At 44.9% G+C, this 18530-nt stretch overlaps 1 protein-coding gene across 1 annotated transcript in view; it reads left to right on the forward strand.

The window, feature by feature from the left end:
- The window catches only part of LOC139763344 (salivary peroxidase/catechol oxidase-like), a 41926-nt gene that overhangs the window by 19563 nt on the left and 3833 nt on the right, over positions 1-18530 (forward strand). Inside the window, exons 7-13 of the mRNA XM_071689366.1 lie at positions 2149-2322; positions 2491-2618; positions 4309-4411; positions 6667-6864; positions 8010-8149; positions 10682-10846; positions 11959-12158. Coding sequence (XP_071545467.1) covers positions 2149-2322; positions 2491-2618; positions 4309-4411; positions 6667-6864; positions 8010-8149; positions 10682-10846; positions 11959-12158 — 1108 coding nt within the window. The remainder of the gene's footprint in view (positions 1-2148; positions 2323-2490; positions 2619-4308; positions 4412-6666; positions 6865-8009; positions 8150-10681; positions 10847-11958; positions 12159-18530) is intronic.

The raw sequence follows: 18530 nt of genomic DNA on the forward strand, positions 1-18530 counted from the left end.
ACACTACTGTGCCCAATAACCTTGCTCTTATTCACATTTACTTTCAGCTTTCTTCTTTCACACACTTTACCAAACTCAGTCACCAGCTTCTGCAGTTTCTCACGCGAGTTAGCCACCAGCGCTGTATCATCAGCGAACGACAACTGACTCACTTCCCAAGCTCTCTCATCCACAACAGACTGCATACTTGCCCCTCTTTCCACAACTCTTGCATTCACCTCCCTAACAACCCCATCCATAAACAAATTAAACAACCATGGAGATATCACACACCCCTGCCGCAAACCTACATTCACTGAGAACTAATCAATTTCCTCTCTTCCTACACGTACACATGCCTTACATCCTAGATAAAAACTTTTCACTGCTTCTAACAATTTGCCTCCCACACCATATATTCTTAATACCTTCCACAGAGCATCTCTGTCAACCGTATCATATGCCTCCTCCAGATCCACAAATGGTACAAACAAATCCATTTGCTTTTCTAATCATTTCTCACATACATTCTTCAAAGCAAACACCTGATCCACACATCCTCTACCATTTCTGAGACCACACTGCTCTTCCCTAATCTGATGCTCTGTACGTGCCTTCACTCTCTCAATCAATACCCTCCCATATGATTTCCCAGGAATACTCAACAAACCTATACCTCTGTAGTTTGAGCACTCACTTTTATCCCCTTTGCCTTTGTACAATGGCACTATGCAAGCATTCCGCCAATCCTCAGGCACCTCACCAGTAAATAACCTTACCAACCAGTCAACAATACAGTCACCCCCTTTTTTAATAAATTCTACTGCAGTACCATCCAAACCCGCTGCCTTGCTGGCTTTCACCTTCCGCAAAGCTTTTACTACCTCTTTTCTGTTTACCAAATCATTTTCCCTAACCCTCTCACTTTGCACGTCACCTCGACCAAAACACCCTATATCTGCCACTCTATCATGAAACACATTCAACAAACCTTCAAAATACTCACTCCATCTCCTTCTCACATCACCACTACTTGTTATCACCTCCCCATATATTCCTTTCAGTCCACGGGGAAAATGAAACACGATAAATTCCCAAGTGCATTTTCGTGTAATAATCACATCATCAGGGGAGACACAAGAGAGAAATATAACAGTCAGTTGATATACATCGAAGAGACGAAGCTAGGACGCCATCTGGTAAACATTTCTGTGGACTCAGGAATATCTTGATCACGCGCAAAATTGTATTCCTTTCCAACATATATATATATATATATATATATATATATATATATATATATATATATATATATATATATATATATATATACACACATATATATATATCCTGGCCTGAGCCAAGTACCCCTTTTATCGATCAATCCCTAGAGGTAAATGAACAGCTGGGTTGATTGTGGACCGACTGCCGTAACCTAGATTCGAACATATGCGCTCGAACCTGGACGGCTTGTGAATGCGTCATGAACACTTACCGCTACACTGCTGTTCTGTTCCTCACAATATATATACTCTCCTTTCTATTGTATCATCTTTATCATTCCTCATCTAAATCTTCCTCATTATTCCCAGGCTTCTGTGGCTCAGCGTTAGTCGCTATCTTCTGTCTGTTTCTTTACTCATGAGGCCCAGGTCTTACTTCATTCCCCTGTCCTCTTTTACCAACAGCCTCTGGTCTCGGTCTTACGGGCATTTCCTTTTGTCATATTTCACTGACGTGCAGAAAACAAAGCCTTCCAGACCTTTTTCTTCTGGTTTTAAGTTATTTTTCTTCCTTTCCTCTGGGCACTCTTTCTGAATCGCTCAAATAGATCTCTGAATCTGTCAGCCTCTCCTTCAGTCATATTATATTTTTTCCTCTTCTGATTTCCTCTGCTGTCTGATATTAAGATTCTAGCCCAGCTTGGCTCCAGGCTTATACTGTATATTGCGCAGAGTAATAAGTTTAAGTCCTTAAAGTGATGAACATCCCCAAGTATAATTTCAAAATTACCTTGTTGACCTCTTTGGTTTTATAGATGTTCACATCGAAGTTAGATTAGCACGGTGTTCCTCTGCCACCACCAACGAGCGGATGGTGTCATGTTGTCCACATAACAGGTGCGTGTAGTCCACCACAAGCCAACATAATGGTCTATATGTGGCACAGGTCTCAACGGCAGTAGCATCCCCTGCTGTACGCCCGAGGTGCAGAAAGACCCAGAGCTCCATCATCCAGAGTGCGCCACAATCAACATCCCTCAGGACGACCCACTCTACGCCGCCTACGGCCTCACCTGCATGGAGTTTGTCCGCTCCCTCCCCTGCCCTAAATGCGGCTTCGGTGAGCACTTGAGACGTGGTTCTTGAGACACATGACACACACTGTACACACTGTACTTTAGACCTTTGGTTCCTTAAAGTTTTGTCGGTCTGCTGATTAGTACATTGTTAGCAGAGGTTTTGGGCTGAGAAAATGTGAGGACTGTGTAAGGATTTGCTACCTTGGCAGGACCTCGGGAGCAGATTAATGACCTAACGTCCTTCGTCGACGGGTCGGCGGTGTACGGCAGCCAACTGATCACCTCGGATATGCATGACGACCTTCGAACTTATAAGGACGGCCTCTTGAAGATGCAGGTGGGTGGTGGTGACAGTGGTGCGTGATGGTGATACTGGTGGGTGCTGGTGAGAGTGGAGGGAGCTGATGATACTGGTGGGTGCTGTTGAGAGTGGTGGGTGCTGTTGAGAGTGGTGGGTGCTGGTGAGAGTGGTGGGTGCTGTGGAGAGTGGTGGGTGCTGTTGAGAGTGGTGGGTGCTGGTGAGAGTGGTGGGTGCTGTGGAGAGTGGTGGGTGCTGTGGAGAGTGGTGGGTGCTGTGGAGAGTGGTGGGTGCTGTGGAGAGTGGTGGGTGCTGTGGAGAGTGGTGGGTGCTGGTGAGAGTGGTGGGTGCTGTGGAGAGTGGTGGGTGCTGTGGAGAGTGGTGGGTGCTGTGGAGAGTGGTGGGTGCTGTGGAGAGTGGTGGGTGCTGGTGAGAGTGGTGGGTGCTGTGGAGAGTGGTGGGTGCTGGTGAGAGTGGTGGATGCTGGTGAGAGTGGTGGGTGCTTGTGAGAGTGGCGGGTGCTGTTGAGAGTGGTGGGTGCTGTTGAGAGTGGTGGGTGCTGTTGAGAGTGGTGGGTGCTTGTGAGAGTGGTGGGTGCTGTTGAGAGTGGTGGGTGCTTGTGAGAGTGGTGGGTGCTGTTGAGAGTGGTGGGTGCTGGTGAGAGTGGTGGATGCTGGTGAGAGTGGTGGGTGCTGTGGAGAGTGGTGGGTGCTTGTGAGAGTGGTGGGTGCTGTTGAGAGTGGTGGGTGCTGGTGAGAGTGGTGGATGCTGGTGAGAGTGGTGGGTGCTGTGAGAGTGGTGGGTGCTGTTGAGAGTGGTGGGTGCTGTTGAGAGTGGTGGGTGCTGTTGAGAGTGGTGGGTGCTGGTGAGAGTGGTGGATGCTGGTGAGAGTGGTGGGTGCTGTGGAGAGTGGTGGGTGCTGTTGAGAGTGGTGGGTGCTGTTGAGAGTGGTGGGTGCTGTTGAGAGTGGTGGGTGCTGTTGAGAGTGGTGGGTGCTTGTGAGAGTGGTGGGTGCTGTTGAGAGTGGTGGGTGCTTGTGAGAGTGGTGGGTGCTGGTGAGAGTGGTGGGTGCTGTGGAGAGTGGTGGGTGCTGGTGAGAGTGGTGGGTGCTGGTGAGAGTGGTGGGTGCTGGTATTCTCCTATCATTCCTTTACCATTATAATCAGTACTCATTTATTCTAAGTATGTGCAGACAATGTCGTATCTCCCTTATCCTTTCTTACATCTTTCTTTCTCTCTCTCTCTCCCTCTAGCCTTCCCTCTTCCATCCACACCAACCAGATCAGAAAATATTATCCACTAATCTTGATCTTTAAGATCCACGTAAATATAATCACTTTCACCAAGTATGTTGTTCATTCATGGCTACATGTTTTCCTTTTGGCTGAGGTGTGGGAGGGAGAAGTGGATGGAGAGGAACCTCCTGCTTTCCTCTCCTGTCTCCATATAGAGTGTTTGGTGGGGAGGGAGTCTACCGCTTTGCTATCCCGTCTCCATGTATGATGGTTGGTGGGGAGGGAGCCTACCGCTTTATCCTGTTTCCATGTATAGTGGTGGGTTTGGAGCAATCTTGCGCTTTGTTATCGTTTTAATTGTCTAGATAGGTTAGGAACTTAGGATACTACTCCTATCCTCTGGCACATAACTTCGTCTTGGACCATCAGGTTTTGTGTCATCTGTCCCTCCCATGTTCTCCCGTGCAATCCTCTCTCTCATGAACACCCCACAGGTAACGAATGAGGGCGAGGAAATGCTGGCTGCCTCAGAAGACAGAAACGACAGTTGCAATGTAGAGAATCAGTTCGAAGATGGCCGCTTCTGCTTCAAGACAGGTGAGTAACAAGATCCTTTTCCCTCCTCTCCTCTTATCTTAGCTACCTCTTAGACACCGAAGGTTTAGCAAATTGTATGATTTCACCCAAACTTTAACCGCGTACTTTGCGTGTGTAAATTTTGCCTCCAGGACTTCCTTTTGGCTCATTGATGGCTTTCAGAAACCAAAGTATCCTCTAATGTTACACTGATACAGACACGTAATTAGATTTGGCTAACATTAACAGGTTAAGTATCAGAAACTCTCCGTGTGGAAGGACTGAACGGTCAGATTTTAATCTTCTCTGTGGCAAACATACTTGTTTTTGATTCTATGATTTTCGTATATTTATCATCTTATCATCAGTATTATCAATATTCTTTTTTTGTATTTTACAAAGACAAACAAGTAAAAATCTTATTCTGCTCTAATTGATAAATCTATTCTAACGGCACCTACCCCTCCAGCAGCCCCTTCTAAGCGTAAATACGGGCACCTCAACAAAACTGACTGGAATATTTTACGTAACTTCTTTTCTGACTTTCCCTGGGTAAATTATTGTCTCTTGTGTGGTGATGCTTCTATCTCTGTCAAATGCATAACAGAAATTAATCTTACTAGAATGGAAGAATTTATTCCCTCTTCCTCCAAGACCACTTCCTCATCCAATCCATTGTTCAACCATTCCTGTTCTGAGGCCATTCACACAAGGGATCAGGCATATCGGGCTTGGAAAATCTCTCCTTCCTCTGGCTACCATTCAACTTTTATCACAGCCCGTAATCATTGCAAGCACATTATCCGTGAGGCGAAGCGTTCCTTTATTCAAAGGAAGTGTGATAACCTCTCCTCGTCATCCACTGATAGGTCTGTCTTGTCTTTAGCTAAGGGCATCTCTAACAACTTCTGTCGCTCTAACTTTCCTTCACTTTTCCTTTCTGACGGAACTATATCTGTCTCTGCCATAGACAAAACAAGTCTCTTTGGTTCACATTTCTCCTCTAACTCCACCTTGGATGACTCTAACATACCTTCACCCCCTGATGCTCCTCTTACCAATCCTGTGCCTCTTCCCGCAATCTCTTTTCGGACTGTCCGAAAAGCGCTTCTTTCTCTGGACATAAGCAAGATTTATGGTCCTGATGGCAACTCAAGGATGGGCCGTTTTGATACCTGCTTCTCTTTTTACACGTCGAAGCTTTGGAGTTCTGTACCTTTTCATGTTTTTCCCAATGACTATGACCTGGCACATTTCAAAAGACAGGTCTTTCACTTTCTCAAATACTCGTAAATACTTTCCCTTGCCTTTTCTTTTTCCGTATCATATTTCTCTCAATATTTCAATTAAGGCCCGGCCTTGACGTAGCGTTTTGTCAGTGACTGGAGCCTTCAACATGAGAAAATAATATTATGTGCATATAGGAAATGGTGACTCCATAGGTGGAAGTCATTAGAAAAGGATTCACAATTCACATACGTACAGTTAGAACATTTATACAACTATAAGCAATGTTTAGGTCATAGGTTAGCTTACCACACATATTGCATGTAAATGTAGTCCCGTTCTAATAATGATTCGAAGTGCAAGTGAAGGACGCTCAGGAGCCGGAATCTGGCAGTAAATATAGCAGCCACAGACTTGCACTTTTCTCGTGTTAGACTCAGCAGTTCTGGATTCAGTTGTAGTATACATTGGACAACGAACAACCGTAGCTCACAACCTGGTGTAGAACAAGTTTCTTGGCATACATTTGTTTCTTTCAGTTGTAAACTTTGTCCATACCACACCAGCGCTAGGCGGTAGAGGTTGCTTTGTCATGGCTCATTATTACCTCGAGAATGTAAGGTAAAGTATTTTGCCGAACAGAATAAAAAGAGCCGTCAACTTCGCTGTCACCTTATTCATTAGTTGGTAGCGGGGTTCTGCCAGATGTTAGTTGATTTACAGAGTGTTTACCTCCTTCATGCTCCCCATCGACGACCAGGCCCCACAGACCTATCCGTAGTTTCCCCCGGCTGCTTCATATGGTCCTGGTTCAGTCCAAACGCTCGTCGCCCCCTGTATACCATATCGCTCCAATTCTATTACCAGAACCAGTCACTTGGAGAAGATGCAATGAATCTAGAGCAGTGTCGGTCATGAGGCTGTCAATGTGAACTAATCATCATACACCAGTCCTTCATAGACGACCAATCCTTGACACATAGCTCTCGCAACCGTCCAATCCATGACTTATCGCTCTATCCACTCCTCAGCCCTTCCCACCCTTGCAGGAGACTCGAGGGTGAACGAAAATGTGCTTCTGGTCCTCCTGACCACTCTGTGGGCCCGACTGCACAACTATCTGGCCAGGGATCTCAAACACCTCAACCCACACTGGGATGACACAAGGCTCTATGAGGAGGCTCGCCGGATCATGGCGGCCATGTTCCAGCACGTCACGTACAACGAGTTCCTCACGGGCGTCCTGGGTAAGTGGCGACTCTCCCCAGGCGTGTCCTGCTGCCCGTCTGTCCATCCTACTGTGTATCTTTGAGTCCTACTGTCTTTGTACGTGTGTTCTACTGTCAGCGTGTCCTACCGGCTGTCAGCGTGTCCAGACATCTGTCTGTATGTCTTAATGTGTGCCTGTCTGGATTTTGTCCTCGTGGCAATATAAATGTACATCGTTCTCATCGTCTCATCCCGGTGGCCGTTGTTCCATTGCTTTTTCCGTTGTTCATGACCAGTATCACGAGTGCGGGTGAGTGGACTTTCTGTCACCGGCCATCATTGTTGATTGGGTAGGTTTGGGCTCAGGTGAAAATCTGTACCATCTCAGGACATTGTATACGTCTGTGGCCTTCGGCTGTGTCACATTCGTTGAACACCCCGATTGTACCACATTCGTTAAACACCTTTGTTGTACCATACGACTCTTACAGTCCTTCGAGTGTACCACACGTGTCCAACACCCAGATTGTACCATACAAATATGATCCTTCGACTGTACGCATGTCTAACACACAGATTGTACCATATTATTTACGTTTGCTAACCCTCTCTCTTGTACCTCATAGGACACCTAAATCTTCAGTTGTGCCACACATCTTACGTGCCTCCATCTCTCACCACCGACAGACGACATCCACCAACTTCATTACTCGTGATATTCTTCAGATTTGAGCCAATGTGGATCCTCTCATTGTGTCGGGCCACGTCTTGATTCAGGCGGTCTGATATTGAACATTTTCCACGGCGGCGCTGATAAACTCTCGCCCCGCTGTTGTGATCGACCCGCCTCACCCCGACATATAACCCAGCTTCTTAGCGGGACAAATGGAACCTCTTGTGTGTTGCCCTGTTATAGAAATACATCCAGTATGTATCTGTATAACGTTTATGGATGTGATGAAAATGTGAATCTTTTCATTTCAGTCCGATTAATCATCTCATACAAGCTCTGGACATGATTTTCTTTAATCATGAATAAGATAGCGTTTCATGGATGTTAATCCTGCCAGGGGAATGAACCGCAGTAAGAAGAAAACGTGGGATGAACCAACCGAAATGAGAACACTTGGGACAATGGAGGGAACTGGTGTAAGATGACATGTTTCCTCTCGTTCATCACTAGGGACGGCGCTGATGACGGGCCTTGGGCTGGCCCCACAGAAGGACGGAGCGCACACCACCAACTACAACCCAAATGTTCACCCAGCTATCAGCAGTGAGTTTGCCACCGCCGCCTTCCGCTTCGGCCATAGTATGGTGACGGTAAGTGTAGCCACCTATGTTGGCTGATGGGTGTTGGTGTGGGTGCGGCTGGCGGCCTGGAGCGGTTGCGATGAAGTGGAAGTGTGGGTTCCTAGGATGTGGTGGGTGGCTGGAGGTGCATGGTGATCGTGGAAGCTGTTGAGGAGGGTGGAAATGGTGGGATGTGTTCGTTTGAATGCGTGAGTATGGCGTAAACTTCTTCTTAGCTCCACCTTTTCTACATTTTCCACATTTTCTATCTCACTCTTGTGTCTCCCCTGACCATGTAATTATTACACGAAAGTGCACTTGGGAACTTATCGTGTTTGTTTGACATATATATATATATATATATATATATATATATATATATATATATATATATATATATATATATATATATATATATACAGAGGTATAAGTTTGTTGAGTATTCCTGGTAAATTATATGGGAGGATATTGATTGAGAGGGTGAAGGCATGTACAGAGCATCAGATTGGGGAAGAGCAGTGTGGTTTCAGAAGTGGTAGAGGATGTGTGGATCAGGTGTTTGCTTTGAAGAATGTATGTGAGAAATACTTAGAAAAGCAAATGGATTTGTATGTAGCATTTATGGATCTGGAGAAGGCATATGATAGAGTTGATAGAGATGCTCTGTGGAAGGTATTAAGAATATATGGTGTGGGAGGCAAGTTGTTAGAAGCAGTGAAAAGTTTTTATCGAGGATGTAAGGCATGTGTACGTGTAGGAAGAGAGGAAAGTGATTGGTTCTCAGTGAATGTAGGTTTGCGGCAGGGGTGTGTGATGTCTCCATGGTTGTTTAATTTGTTTATGGATGGGGTTGTTAGGGAGGTGAATGCAAGAGTTTTGGAAAGAGGGGCAAGTATGAAGTCTGTTGGGGATGAGAGAGCTTGGGAAGTGAGTCAGTTGTTGTTCGCTGATGATACATCGCTGGTGGCTGATTCATGTGAGAAACTGCAGAAGCTGGTGACTGAGTTTGGTAAAGTGTGTGAAAGAAGAAAGTTAAGAGTAAATGTGAATAAGAGCAAGGCTATTAGGTACAGTAGGGTTGAGGGTCAAGTCAATTGGGAGGTGAGTTTGAATGGAGAAAAACTGGAGGAAGTGAAGTGTTTTAGATATCTGGGAGTGGATCTGGCAGCGGACGGAACCATGGAAGCGGAAGTGGATCATAGGGTGGGGGAGGGGGCGAAAATTCTGGGAGCCTTGAAGAATGTGTGGAAGTCGAGAACATTATCTCGGAAAGCAAAAATGGGTATGTTTAAAGGAATAGTGGTTCCAACAATGTTGTATGGTTGCGAGGCGTGGGCTATGGATAGGGTTGTGCGCAGGAGGATGGATGTGCTGGAAATGAGATGTTTGAGGACAATGTGTGGTGTGAGGTGGTTTGATCGAGTAAGTAACGTAAGGGTAAGAGAGATGTGTGGAAATAAAAAGAGCGTGGTTGAGAGAGCAGAAGAGGGTGTTTTGAAATGGTTCGGGCACATAGAGAGAATGAGTGAGGAAAGATTGACCAAGAGAATATATGTGTCGGAGGTGGAGGGAACGAGGAGAAGAGGGAGACCAAATTGGAGGTGGAAAGATGGAGTGAAAAAGATTTTGTGTGATCGGGGCCTGAACATGCAGGAGGGTGAAAGGAGGGCAAGGAATAGAGTGAATTGGAGCGATGTGGTATACCGGGGTTGACGTGCTGTCAGTGGATTGAATCAAGGCATGTGAAGCGTCTGGGGTAAACCATGGAAAGCTGTGTAGGCATGTGTATTTGCGTGTGTGGACGTATGTATATACATGTGTATGGGGGTGGGTTGGGCCATTTCTTTCGTCTGTTTCCTTGCGCTACCTCGCAAACGCGGGAGACAGCGGAAAAAAAGAAAAAAAATAAAGATAATAATAATAATAATAATAATAATAATAATAATAATAATAATAATGATGATAATAGTAATGATAATAATGATAATAATGATATGATAATGATAATAATAATAAAATTACGATAATGATAATAATAATGATAATAATGATAATGATAATAACAGTGGTAACCTGCAACTAAACCCTAATGGATTGAGAGACGTATAGACACACACACACACACACACACACACACACACACACACACACACACACACACACACACACACACACACACACACACACACACACACACACACATACTCACACACACACACATGTCCTGATCCAAACATTACAATACACTAGCCATGCACACAGCCCTCACGCCACAAACCTGACTCACACCCGAATCCTCCATGGTACACATGACCTTCGTCAGCACACAAGAACAGAGCTGAGTCGTGAGGTACGAGCTGGATGAGCTCAGCTCCTGCTGTCAGTTAACGACCCCTCACACGAAGCAAGGGCCTCTAGTACCAGTCACACCAGACCCACTAGAAACTAGTAACTGAAACATCTAGGAATAACAACCGCTCTAGTAAGACCTCAAGCTAGAGGCTGCTAGCAACACCCTGGCGAGGGCCGACATTTTGATGAGATCTTGTGTTTCCGCCGCAGACGAACATCTTTAACGTGGAGGTGAACGGCAACACCAAGGCCACGGAGCTGAGCACTACTTTCTTCAATCCGTTCGACATGTACTATCCCGGGACGAACTACAGGCTGCTGAGAGGAGGCATGAAGCATCATGCAGGAGAAGTCGAGTTCTCCTTTACGGATCAGGCAAGTGAAATGACGGACAGTACCTCACCTGACCTGGGGTCCTGATGGTACTCTAATCTCTCGCAGTTACCTTCATGGTACCTCATTCCTCTCAGGTGTGTGTGTGTGTGTGTGTGTGTGTGTGTGTGTGTGTGTCTGTGTGTGTGTGTGTGTGTGTGTGTGTGTGTGTGTGTGTGTGTGTGTGTGCAGGATTTTGTCCTTGAAACTTGTGTAATCTTTTTTTTATATTTTGTTCACATTGATGATAAGTTACTGATCTTTTCCACTGCCTTCACCAATCATGCTCGAAATGACCCAGTGGTCTGTCGCTGTTTGAATGTCTTTTGTTGGTTCTTCGTCCTGCTGGGCTCAGTGTCGAAGTGAGGTGGTCTGGTCTGGCCTTAACACTACTTGGAAAGAAAGGATAGGAAAAATGCAGTACACTTAAAAGCAGTAGAAAAAAAAGGATGGCAAAACTAAGGCTCCCCCCCTCCCCTCCACTCCCTCTGGCAACACGCTGGACGGAAAACGGGTAGAAAAGAAATACCTTGCAGGATTAATAAGTCTGGAGGACATTTTTATAGGAAATTTAAAACTCAGAATGAACATGAACATGTCGAACATTCCATCACCAACAACATGCATCCCTTCAATTTTCATTATAAAGACAATAGTAAGGATAAACTTGAGCTCCAGCCTCTCGACTTACCATGTGTATATTATTACTAATGTTGTAGAATGATACTATAATTCTTACTTACTCTCTCACAGCAGATGAGGTGGGTTAATCAATGATGGTATGTTACCACAGCCAGGCCAGGGAGAGATCAGTGGCTGAGAAAGTAGCATGATATACCACTGAGTTATGATAACTGATTAAATAATTTATTCCATGTCGGAGAGTGACAAGTGATGGTCAAGACTAAACTTGAGAGAGAGAGAGAGAGAGAGAGAGAGAGAGAGAGAGAGAGAGAGAGAGAGAGAGAGAGAGAGAGAGAGAGAGAGAGAGAGAGAGAGAGAGAGAACAAACCACCCATCACCAGTCTCTGCCTAACCCTTTCCTACCCCTAGATATCGGGGAACTTAACAAACCACCCATCACCAGTCTCTGCCTAACCCTTTCCTACCCCCAGATATCGGGGAAATTGTTCCGGAATGCGAGGCAGTATGGACTAGACCTGATTGCCCTCAATATCCAGCGTGGCCGTGACCACGGCTTGAGCAACTACGTGAGCGTTAGGCAGGCTTGTGGTTTATCCGAAGTGACCGTCTTCAGTGACCTGAAGAAGGACATGAGAGCCGAGACTATAGCACTCCTGCAGGGGCTTTACAGGTGAGGTTCCTTAGAGAAAGGCAGCTTGGCTACCTCCTTGATCTCCCCGACAGAAATCATAGATTCTTAACTGTATTTGTTTTATCTTATAATCTTCCCCAGGCTGACCAATATCTGTGATGCAATCATGGCGTCGACCCAGGGCCTTTCCGGAAGAATCCTGCTGTCCAACAACGCTGCGCTTACTTCCTGCAGCAGGGAAATGTAGACTCCTTTGGAGTGTGAAGCTTTTTTGATTAGACTGGGGTCCCAGTGACCTTCCGTACGCCATGTAGACTCTCCTGCACTCGGAGGTCCGGTAACACGTACGTGTATGCAAATAAGGCAAATAGAAATAAATGGTAGTAATTGGCAGAGTTGACAGGATCTCTAGCGTTCTTGGGTTACGGGACAGGAATTTTGCACTGATATTTTGCTCTGATGCTGGGGTGAGCGTATAGCATGTGCTTGTATGATTTAGAAAGTGTGCTAAAAATATAGTTTTTTTTTCTGGAAATGGAAAATGATAGGATCCGTTAACGCTATATATGTATCACACTTCAGTAGGAGTTCATACAATTTCATTTAACATGTAATTTTTCTGTACATGTGGCAAGACATGTTTCGTGGTGACAATCCACCTAAACAAGTGTCAATCCTTAACAAAGTTATTTAAATCCGGGCATCACACTTGACTCCCGCCGTCCAACACCAATCTTTACAGACCAAGCACTGTCCGCTTTGTCTGACCGTAACCGTTGTAAGGGAGAGTGATTAAGGTGGGGCCACGTGGCGGGGGTTGACCTGGGTAGCTGGGTGTGTCTTAAACAACATTTTTTTTTCTGTTTTCGTGTTTTTGCAATTCCTCATAATGATCTGGTTAATGCTAGGATGGGCTTAATTTTGCCTGGGGACAAATTAGAGTTCTTAATATTAGCAATTAAGACAGATTCAGTGACGTTACGTGTGGCCTAATCAGCAGAGGGGTATAATATAACGGGATTTTCAAGATCTATGGAGGTGATTATTTTCACGACAATATTCAGCGATCGCATTTTTGTGGTCATCCCTGAGTACTGAATGACGGTGCCAATAACACTTCTCCGTCACAGCCTTGCTTTCCTGGCCTACATGAATATAATTACATGCCTTGCATTTGACAGCGTAAACACTCCCAATCGTTACATGATTTGGCCTATTATCTATTAAGGTCTTACTGACGGTGCTTTTATACTGGAGAGCGACATTACAAGCACTGTATTTTAGAATCTAAGATATCTCTTTCTTCGTCTGTTTCCTGGCGCTTCCTCGCTAACGCGGGAAAAGGTGATCAAGTATATATATATATATATATATATATATATATATATATATATATATATATATATATATATATATATATATATATATATATATTTTTTTTTTTTTTTGCTTTGTCGCTGTCTCCCGCGTTTGCGAGGTAGCGCAAGGAAACAGACGAAAGAAATGGCCCAACCCACCCCTATACACATGTATATACATACGTCCACACACGCAAATATACATACCTACACAGCTTTCCATGGTTTACCCCAGACGCTTCACATGCCTTGATTCAATCCACTGACAGCACGTCAACCCCGGTATACCACATCGCTCCAATTCACTCTATTCCTTGCCCTCCTTTCACCCTCCTGCATGTTCAGGCCCCGATCACACAAAATCTTTTTCACTCCATCTTTCCACCTCCAATTTGGTCTCCCTCTTCTCCTCGTTCCCTCCACCTCCGACACATATATCCTCTTGGTCAATCTTTCCTCACGCATTCTCTCCATGTGCCCAAACCATTTCAAAACACCCTCTTCTGCTCTCTCAACCACGCTCTTTTTATTTCCACACATCTCTCTTACCCTTACGTTACTTACTCGATCAAACCACCTCACACCACACATTGTCCTCAAACATCTCATTTCCAGCACATCCATCCTCCTGCGCACAACTCTATCCATAGCCCACGCCTCGCAACCATACAACATTGTTGGAACCACTATTCCTTCAAACATACCCATTTTTGCTTTCCGAGATAATGTTCTCGACTTCCACACATTCTTCAAGGCTCCCAAAATTTTCGCCCCCTCCCCCACTGTATGATCCACTTCCGCTTCCATGGTTCCATCCGCTGCCAGATCCACTCCCAGATATCTAAAACACTTCACTTCCTCCAGTTTTTCTCCATTCAAACTCACCTCCCAATTGACTTGACCCTCAACCCTACTGTACCTAATAGCCTTGCTCTTATTCACATTTACTCTTAACTTTCTTCTTTCACACACTTTACCAAACTCAGTCACCAGCTTCTGCAGTTTCTCACATGAATCAGCCACCAGCGATGTATCATCAGCGAACAACAACTGACTCACTTCCCAAGCTCCCTCATCCCCAACAGACTTCATACTTGCCCCTCTTTCCAAAACTCTTGCATTCACCTCCCTAACAACCCCATCCATAAACAAATTAAACAACCATGGAGACATCACACACCCCTGCCGCAAACCTACATTCACTGAGAACCAAATCACTTTCCTCTCTTCCTACACGTACACATGCCTTACATCCTCGATAAAAACTTTTCACTGCTTCTAACAACTTGCCTCCCACACCATATATTCTTAATACCTTCCACAGAGCATCTCTATCAACTCTGTCATATGCCTTCTCCAGATCCATAAATGCTACATACAAATCCATTTGCTTTTCTAAGTATTTCTCACATACATTCTTCAAAGCAAACACCTGATCCACACATCCTCTACCACTTCTGAAACCACACTGCTCTTCCCCAATCTGATGCTCTGTACATGCCTTCACCCTCTCAATCAATACCCTCCCATATAATTTTTTTTTTCATACTATTCGCCATTTCCCGCGATAGCGAGGTAGCGTTAAGAACAGAGGACTGGGCCTTTGAGGGAATACCCTTACCTGGCCCCCTTCTCTCTCTCTCTCTCTCTCTCTCTCTCTCTCTCTCTCTCTCTCTCTCTCTCTCTCTCTCTCTATCTCTCTCTCTCTCTCTCTCTCTCTCTCTCTCTCTCTCTCTCTCTCTCTCTCTCTCTCTCTCTCTCTCTCTCTCTCTCTCTCTCTCTCTATATATATATATATATATATAACCACAGGAGAATTAACATATCGTGTTTCATTTTCCTGTGGTTTTATACATATATTAGATCACACGCACCACTGTGACCACTTTCTCCCCTATCCCCGGGGACAGGGTAGAAAGAATACTTCCCACGCATTCCTCACGTGTCGTAGAAGGAGACTAAAGGGGACGGGAGCGGGGGCTAGAAACCCTCCCCTCCTTGTATTTTAACTTTCTAAAAGGGGAAACAGAAGAAGGAGTCACGCGGGGAGTGCTCATCCTCCTCGAAGGCTCAGATTGGGATGTCTAAATGTGTGTGGATGTAACCAAGATGAGAAAAAAGGAGAGATAGATAGTATGTTTGAGGAAAGGAACCTGGATGTTTTGGCTCTGAGTGAAACAAAGCTCAAGGGTAAAGGGTAAGAGTGGTTTGGGAATGTCTTGGGAGTAAAGTCAGGGGTTAGTCAGAGGACAAGAGCAAGGGAAGGAGTAGCACTACTCCTGAAACAGGAGTGGTGGGAGTATGTGATAGAGTGTAAGAAAGTAAACTCTAGATTGATATGGGTAGAACTGAAAGTTGATGGAGAGGGATGGGTGATTATTGGTGCATATGCACCTGGGCATGAGAAGAAAGATCATGAGAGGCAAGTGTTTTGGGAGCAGCTGAATGAGTGTGTTAGTGGTTTTGATGCACGAGACCGGGTTATAGTGATTGGTGATTTGAATGCAAAGGTGAGTAATGTGGCAGTTGAGGGAATAATTGGTATACATGGGGTGTTCAGTGTTGTAAATGGAAATGGTGGAGAGCTTGTAAACTTATGTGCTGAAAAAGGACTGGTGATTGGGAATACATGGTCTAAAAAGAAAGATATACATAAGTATACGTATGTAAGTAGGAGAGATGGCCAGAGATTATTGGATTACGTGTTAATTGATAGGCACGCGAAAGAGAAACTTTTGGATGTTAATGTGCTGAGAGGTGTAACTGAAGGTATGTCTGATCATTATCTTGTGGAGGCGAAGGTGAAGATTTGTAGAGGTTTTCAGAAAAGAAGAGAGAATGTTGGGGTGAAGAGAGTGGTGAGAGTAAGTGAGCTTGGGAAGGAGACTTCTCTGAGGAAGTACCAGGAAAGACTGAGTACAGAATGGAAAAAGGTGAGAACAAAGGAGGTAAGGGGAGTGGGGGAGGAATGGGATGTATTTAGGGAAGCAGTGATGGCTTGCGCAAAGGAGATGGGATGATTAGAAAGCGTGGGAGGTGGGCAGATTAGAAAGGGTAGTGAGTGGTGGGATGAAGAAGTAAGATTATTAGTGAAAGAGAAAAGAGAGACATATGGACGATTTTTGCAGCGAAATAATGCAAATGAGTGGGAGATGTATAAAACAAAGAGGCAAGAGGTCAAGAGAGAGGTGCAAGAGGTGAAAGAGAGGGCAAATGAGAGTTGGGGTGAGAGAGTATCATTAAATTTTAGGGAGGATAAAAAGATGTTTTGGAAGGAGGTAAATAAAGTGCGTAAGACAAGGGAACAAATGGGAACTTCAGTGAAGGGGGCTAATGGGGAGGTGATAACAAGTAGTGGTGATGTGAGAAGGAGATGGAGTGAGTATTTTGAAGGTTTGTTGAATGTGTTTGATGATAGAGTGGCAGATATAGGGTGTTTTGGTCGAGGTGGTGTGCAAAGTGAGAGGGTTAGGGAAAATTATTAGGTAAACAGAGAAGAGGTAGTAAAAGCTTTGCGGAAGATGAAAGCCGGCAAGGCAGCGGGTTTGGATGGTATTGCAGTGGAATCTATTAAAAAAGAGGGTGACTGTATTGTTGACGGGTTGGTAAGGTTATTTAAGGTATGTATGATTTATGGTGAGGTGCCTGAGGATTGGCGGAATGCTTGCATAGTGCCATTGTACAAAGGCAAAGGGGATAATAGTGGGTGCTCAAATTACAGAGGTATAAGTCTGTTGAGTATTCCTGGTAAATTATATGGGAGGGCATTGATTAAGAGGGTGAAGGCATGTACAGAGCATCAGATTGAGGAAGAGCAGTGTGGTTTCAGAAGTGGTAGAGGATGTGTGGATCAGGTGTTTGCCTTGAAGAATGTATGTGAGAAATACTTAGTAAAGCAAATGGATTTGTATGTAGCATTTATGGATCTGGAGAAGGCATATGATAGAGTTGATAGAGATGCTCTGTGGAAGGTATTAAGAATATATGGTGTGGGTGGCAAGTTGTTAAAAGCAGTGAAAAGTTTTTATCGAGGACTGTAAGGCATGTGTACGTGTAGGAAGAGCGGAAAGTGATTGGTTCTCAGTGAATGTAGGTTTGCGGCAGGGGTGTGTGATGTCTCCATGGTTGTTTAATTTGTTTATGGATGGGGTTGTTAGGGAGGTGAATGCAAGAGTTTTGGAAAGAGGGGCAAGTATACAATCTGTTGTGGACGAGAGAGCTTGGGAAGTGAGTCAGTTGTTGTTTGCTGATGATACAGCGCTGGTGGCTGATTCAAGTAAGAAACTGCAGAAGCTGGTGACTGAGTTTGGTAAAGTGTGTGAAAGAAGAAAGTTAAGAGTAAATGTGAATAAGAGCACGGTTATTAGGTACAGTAGGGTTGAGGGTCAAGTCAACTGGGAGGTGAGTTTGAATGGAGAAAAACTGGAGGAAGTGAAGTGTTTTAGATATCTGGGAGTGGATTTGGCAGCGGATGGAACCATGGAAGCGGAAGTAAATCATAGGGTGGGGGAGGGGGCAAAAATAGTGGTTCCAACAATGTTGTATGGTTGCGAGGCGTGGGCTATGGATAGAGTTGTGCGGAGGAGGATGGATATGCTGGAAATGAGATGTTTGAGGACAATATGTGGTGTGAGGTGGTTTGATCGAATAAGTAATGTAAGGATAAGAGAGATGTGTGGTAATAAAAAGAGTGTGGTTGAGAGAGCAGAAGAGGGTGTTTTGAAATGGGTTCGTCACATGGAGAGAATGAGTGAGGAAAGATTGACCAAGAGGATATATGTATCAGAGGTGTAGGGAACGAGAAGTGGGAGACCAAATTGGAGGTGGAAAGATAGAGTGAAAATGATTTTGAGTGACCGGGGCCTGAACATGCAGGAGGGTGAAAGGCGTGCAAGGAATAGAGTGAATTGGAATGATGTGGTATACCGTGGTCGACGTGCTGTCAATGGACTGAACCAGGGCATGTGAAGCGTCTGGGGTAAACCATGTAAAGTTTTGTGGGGCCTTGATGTGGAAAGGGAGCTGTGGTTTCAGTGCATTATTACATGACAGC

Source organism: Panulirus ornatus, chromosome 46 (genome assembly GCF_036320965.1).
Source record: "Panulirus ornatus isolate Po-2019 chromosome 46, ASM3632096v1, whole genome shotgun sequence".
NCBI classification, from domain to species: domain Eukaryota; kingdom Metazoa; phylum Arthropoda; class Malacostraca; order Decapoda; family Palinuridae; genus Panulirus; species Panulirus ornatus.